This window comes from Micromesistius poutassou, assembly GCF_964030765.1.
Source record: "Micromesistius poutassou genome assembly, chromosome: 5".
NCBI lineage: Eukaryota > Metazoa > Chordata > Actinopteri > Gadiformes > Gadidae > Micromesistius > Micromesistius poutassou.
In genome coordinates this window covers 9,552,967-9,557,966 of record NC_140275.1, presented here as the reverse complement: position 1 = coordinate 9,557,966, position 5,000 = coordinate 9,552,967, and the positions used below count along the sequence as shown (strand labels likewise).

General features: G+C 47.7%; 1 protein-coding gene across 1 annotated transcript in view; it reads left to right on the top strand.

Annotated features, from left to right (window-relative positions):
• Positions 1–618: 618 nt before the first annotated feature.
• The window catches only part of serinc5 (serine incorporator 5), a 20,729-nt gene continuing 16,347 nt past the window's right edge, over positions 619–5,000 (top strand). The window contains exon 1 of the mRNA XM_084468545.1: positions 619–983. Within this exon, the coding sequence (XP_084324671.1) occupies positions 957–983 (27 nt within the window). The 5' untranslated portion in view covers positions 619–956. The remainder of the gene's footprint in view (positions 984–5,000) is intronic.

Below are 5,000 nucleotides of genomic sequence, written 5' to 3'. Positions count from 1 at the left end.
TTTGTAACACATTTATGTTTGTTTCCATTCATTGTGTAACCAGAAAATGAACAGACTGATGACAGTTGCTTTGGTGGCATGTCATGTGTGTTTCCTATTCCGAGTTTAAAGTTTGATTGTCAATGTCGTTGCTGGCTAATTTACAGTTTATAAGGAACACACGTAAAGCGGAGGGATACGTGTACATTAACAGTACTACGGCTGTTACATCAGCACTCATGGAATGCTTCTCGTCCAATCAAATGACTTGGTCGAATCGAACTGTTGTATTCATGTAAACATGAATACATTTAAATTAAGACTTAGTTAAATGAAGACTTGAAAGTGCACAGTTTTGTTTGCACTTTCAGAACAGAAAGTAGAAGATACCACAGCCTGGCTCTAGCTGTCTGTAGCATTTTTAGTTAGAACATAAATGTCAATTTATGTTGCTTATTTATAACCACCCACCACCACTGCCTGGTTGAGACTCGCTGCAAACATAACGTGTGGACAACATTTTACACTACGGCATCCATCCAAATCGACTATTTTTGAAACACAAGACAAACCGCTGCATTTGGCACCACAGCTGTCTGAAGCAAACATCATCGCCACCACCACCATCATCATCACCACCACCGTCACCGTCGTGTGTGTGGAAGAAGTAGGCTGGTGGTGGGTGGAGGAATGGGAGCAGCAGCAGCAGCAGCAGCAGCGGTAGAAGGAGGAGGAGAAGAAGACAGCCAGACAGCAGCAGCAGCAGCGCCACTCGACAGGAAAGAGCCGACGAGCGGTTGACCGATAGGCGCTGATCGTCTCTCCGGAGGACGATTCGGGAGGAAGCACACCGCCTGAACTCGCTTGTTTTGGGAAGGGCCAACAAACACAAGTAACAAGTCTTATTTCGTGGAAGGAGAAAAAAAACAAAGGGGCGCTCTCTCTCCCCTCACACACACACACACACACACGGCGAAATGTGTGACCCGTGTTGCATCTCGCAGGTGAGGATGACTTCGTGCAGTTCGTGAGGATAATATTCCTTTGTTCACTGTTTAGAGGCTAGCTTTGGCTACTTGTGTGCCAGCCTTTTTTTATTATTATTTTTTTTAATCCTTTCTAAACTCTTTGGGAAATGAATGGTCAGCACTGTATTTGACGAGCACAGCACGGGAAGGGCACGCTGATTTAAAGTGACGATCTTAGTCGTAGAGTTGTATTTGATTTTGGTGGGGTTTCAATCATGACATCATACGCGATGAAGGTGATGGAAAAGTGATAAGACCTGACCGGATTGATTGATTGAGTTAAAATGCGTGATGTTGCGATATTATGTCGCGATAGCTGCAGCCAGAGGCAGCGTTTGAGGTCTTCGTTGTTGACACGATTGTTCGATTTTATTAAATCGGATCATATTGGAAACAACGAACCGATGTACGGGGGGGGGGGGTTGCGGTTCAGTTCCTCAAGTGCTAACGTCGTACGTTGTGTTGTTCTGCTTGCTAGATGACGATCAAAATGTCAGCTTTTATTAAACAAATAGTGACAATCGAGTCCTCCACACGGTCGACGATCTGTAGGCCTGTGAGTCATTTGGCGGGCGGTGACTTGTGACGTTATAGTCATCCTTTTGAAAAGTTGAGAGTGATTTTTATTGCTGCCACTGACCCGTTTCTGGAGACCACTTGTCAAGACCTTGTCCCAGTATGAATTTAAAAAGGACGACCCTTACAGTGGAGAGTGGACATCCCCACTTATACATGAGCAAAAAAGGTTCCCCTTTTTACCAGGCAGGGCGTCCATATTCCTACGTCCTTCAGTATTTCTGTCTGGGTGGTGGGTGGTTTGCTCATGTCCAATTTGGCACGGAAGTGGCTTTAGGGTGGGGGTGTTTGGAGTGGATCTGTGGAAAGAGGCAGCCATAGCGTGGGAGCAGCTCACTGTTAATTACTCAATGGGATCAGGGGGTGCCGTACGCAGGGGAAAGGGTGTAGCTGTGGAGCAAGCTTTGGCTCTCGGCTGACTTCAGTCATAGGCATTGGGGTTGAGATGAAGTGGGTTCTTATGCCTGGATCACCATGACAGCAGACCGTCCAGGCGCTGCATGGGAAGAGTGAAGGATTGTTCTCCAGAGGCTATTTGAGAAGCAGCCGGGGAGCTTTCGAGTGGTCGGAGGAGTTAAACTGTACGGATGAGTTATGAGGTGTTGGGTTCATGTGACACTTTCTGCAGTCACAATCGAATACTCCTTTTGGTTGTTGATTGAACACGCAACTGGCCAACAGACCAGGGCCCGACCAAAACACGTACCACATGGCAGTTTCCGTCAACATCCACAGTGGTGTGCTGCGATATATTACATGTCCTAACATGTAATAAATTAGTTATTGGGTCCGTGTGGAAGTGATATGACCCAGTGCTCCTGCAGACAGCAACATTCCAGACAGCTGTCTTTCCCCGATGGCGGTGTGTGTGTGTGTGTGTGTGTGTGTGTGTGTGTGTGTGTGTGTGTGTGTGTGTGTGTGTGTGTGTGTGTGTGTGTGTGTGTGTGTGTGTGTGTGTGTGGTGTGTGTGTGTGTGTGTGGGGGGGGGAGGCAGAGGGGGCCAATGTAGTAGCCCCGAAACAGGTGTCCGAGAGCCGCTAAATACCCCTGACTTGTAAAATTATAGCCTAAGTGAATATATATAGTAACACCAGGCCTTGCAAATCCCAGCTAACGGCACATGGATATCTTGCGGTCGAAAGTGATACATTTTGTGCCAGGCGTGCAAAGCGGAGACAAAGGGCATTTGTCCATACCGACGTCCTCTCCGTGCATTTAGACTTTCCTCGATACTGCTTACTTCCTCTGGCTTCCATACACATCTGTGGTATCACCAGTTCTGTTGTAGTGGGAGATGATTCTTCACTCTGTTTTGTCTTCATGTCCGGCCTGCCTCATCGTGCACACACAGTGCTGCATCTTCTCACCGGGCTTTTGGATTGATTTAATAAGCTGTAGAGCACTTAGGATTGGTAGGAGGAGCCATCCAAAGTCAACCTGGGAAGAGTTCTCAGACTGTTATTCTGGTCAAAACAAAGATTTCTTCTCTCAACTCGTGGTTTGTCAATGCTGTAGAGAGACACAGGGCTGATGTAATAGACTGAAATGTCTGCTTCTGAATCAGCTTGCTGGCTGCCTGTATTGCCTCAATGCATGTGAAAGTCATTTTATGTGTGTAAACTGAAGCCTTACATTGCTCACGTTGAGAGAAGGGGAATTTTGCTCAACAAAACGTAGCTCCTGTTTCCTGTGCCCAGTCTCTGTGTCCCAGAGACTGAAGTAAACACAATGCTCCTCTCTCTGCTCCCTTAAAGAGATATTTGCCAGCAGAGCGACCAGTGATCTGTGTGTGTCTATAGAAAACAGAGGGCCGATACATTTTTGCTGTGTGTATACAGCTGCCTAGCTGTGTGAACAATAGAGGAGCTGTCGGTGTCAATCACAGAGAGAACGAGCATTGGAGTAGGTGGGTGTAGCTCTAAAAGGCCATACTACACTTGGATCCACCTCCTATACAGAAATGTTTGTGTTTGTGCATTGCCTGCACTTGTGTATTTATTGCTTTTCTTGTGCTTGCTTTCCTTGTAAGGGTGTGTCTAAGGTTTGATGTCTTCCATGTCAGCACTCGTCTGCTCCGTTCTCATGCGGTCATCGGTGAGCCGCCCTTACTCAGTGGAACAGTTTGGTGGTCACTGTGTCATCAAGGTCCTACAGTACTTGCTGAACGGCAACACGTTCTTAAGAAATAGTTCTCACCATGTCGGCGGGGTAATGTCCTGAACGTATGTGTGTCTGATCATGTCTGTGTTTCTCAGTTGCATGTACTGAGTGAGTTTGTGTGTGTTTATGTGCCTCTGCTTTTTCCACCACTGATAAGACAATGAGTCAATCCCAAGTCTTGCAGTTAGAGTAAACATCATTTTTTCCCAGCCGTCACCAGGGAAAACAAACGTGTGTTTACTGTTGCCCGCCTGTGTGTTTGGGTGTTGCTTTAGATTAACTTGGATTGCCTCCCCAACACATTGGATCCTCGTTCACACCGCCCCGTCGCCCCGCGGCAGCACTAGACGTCTTTACGACACGCGCTCTTTTGTTAAACGCAATCAATACACGCGCCTGTGGAAGACATCAGAGCGGGCGCATTTCTGTTTTCAATCCTGATTTAGTACCGCTCAACGTATTTTGTATTAGTGTTATAATGGCTTAGCCTGGCTGTAGAAACGCACAGAAAATAAAGCAAGGTTTGTGTCATAACAGCATAACCCCGCTTGTTATGAACTCTTCCAAGAAAACCCCAGTCTAGTACTAGTGTAGTACTAGTCTAGTACTAGTCTAGTACCACGATTATCGGCGTAGGCTTATGCAACGGCCCTTCATGTGCCCAGCTTGTCGTAAAGCTATAGCTACACAACACAAAGTGTGTCTTGTCAGTCATAAGTAATCCTTCGAGGCTCTGGGGCCGGACCGGCGTGCTGTTATCCACGGTGATGGTTAAACACGTACGTGGCAGTGCTGCGTGATTCCGTTTGCTCTGTTGGCCTGGATGCGACCGGTGACCTAGTTCTGGCGCGGCCCTCTGCCTTTGTCCCTGCGTTCCGATGTGTGCCTGCCTCGCTGTGTTGATCTAGGCTGATGCCAACACCGGCCTGTTTGTTTGTTTGTGTATAACTGGAGCGCAACTCGCCGCCTCCTCCAGTGCGACCGCTGGGGAGAGACTTCCCAGGGCACCAGTGGAGGGGAACGAGGCAGACGCGACGGACACGTGTGATTTTTTTACGGAGAGGTTTTCAAACCAGGGCCCCCATTCATTCAGGCTTAATCGCACACATGAGGTTTCATCCCGTCTCCCGTCGACGTGTGTTTGTGCTGCTGTTATGAAAACCAGCTGCGTGATTCGATGGCCTCGGCCTCATTGACGCGCGGTCTTTTATATAACCGAGATGTATAAACCGATTCAAATGCGGGCGCTGAAGGACT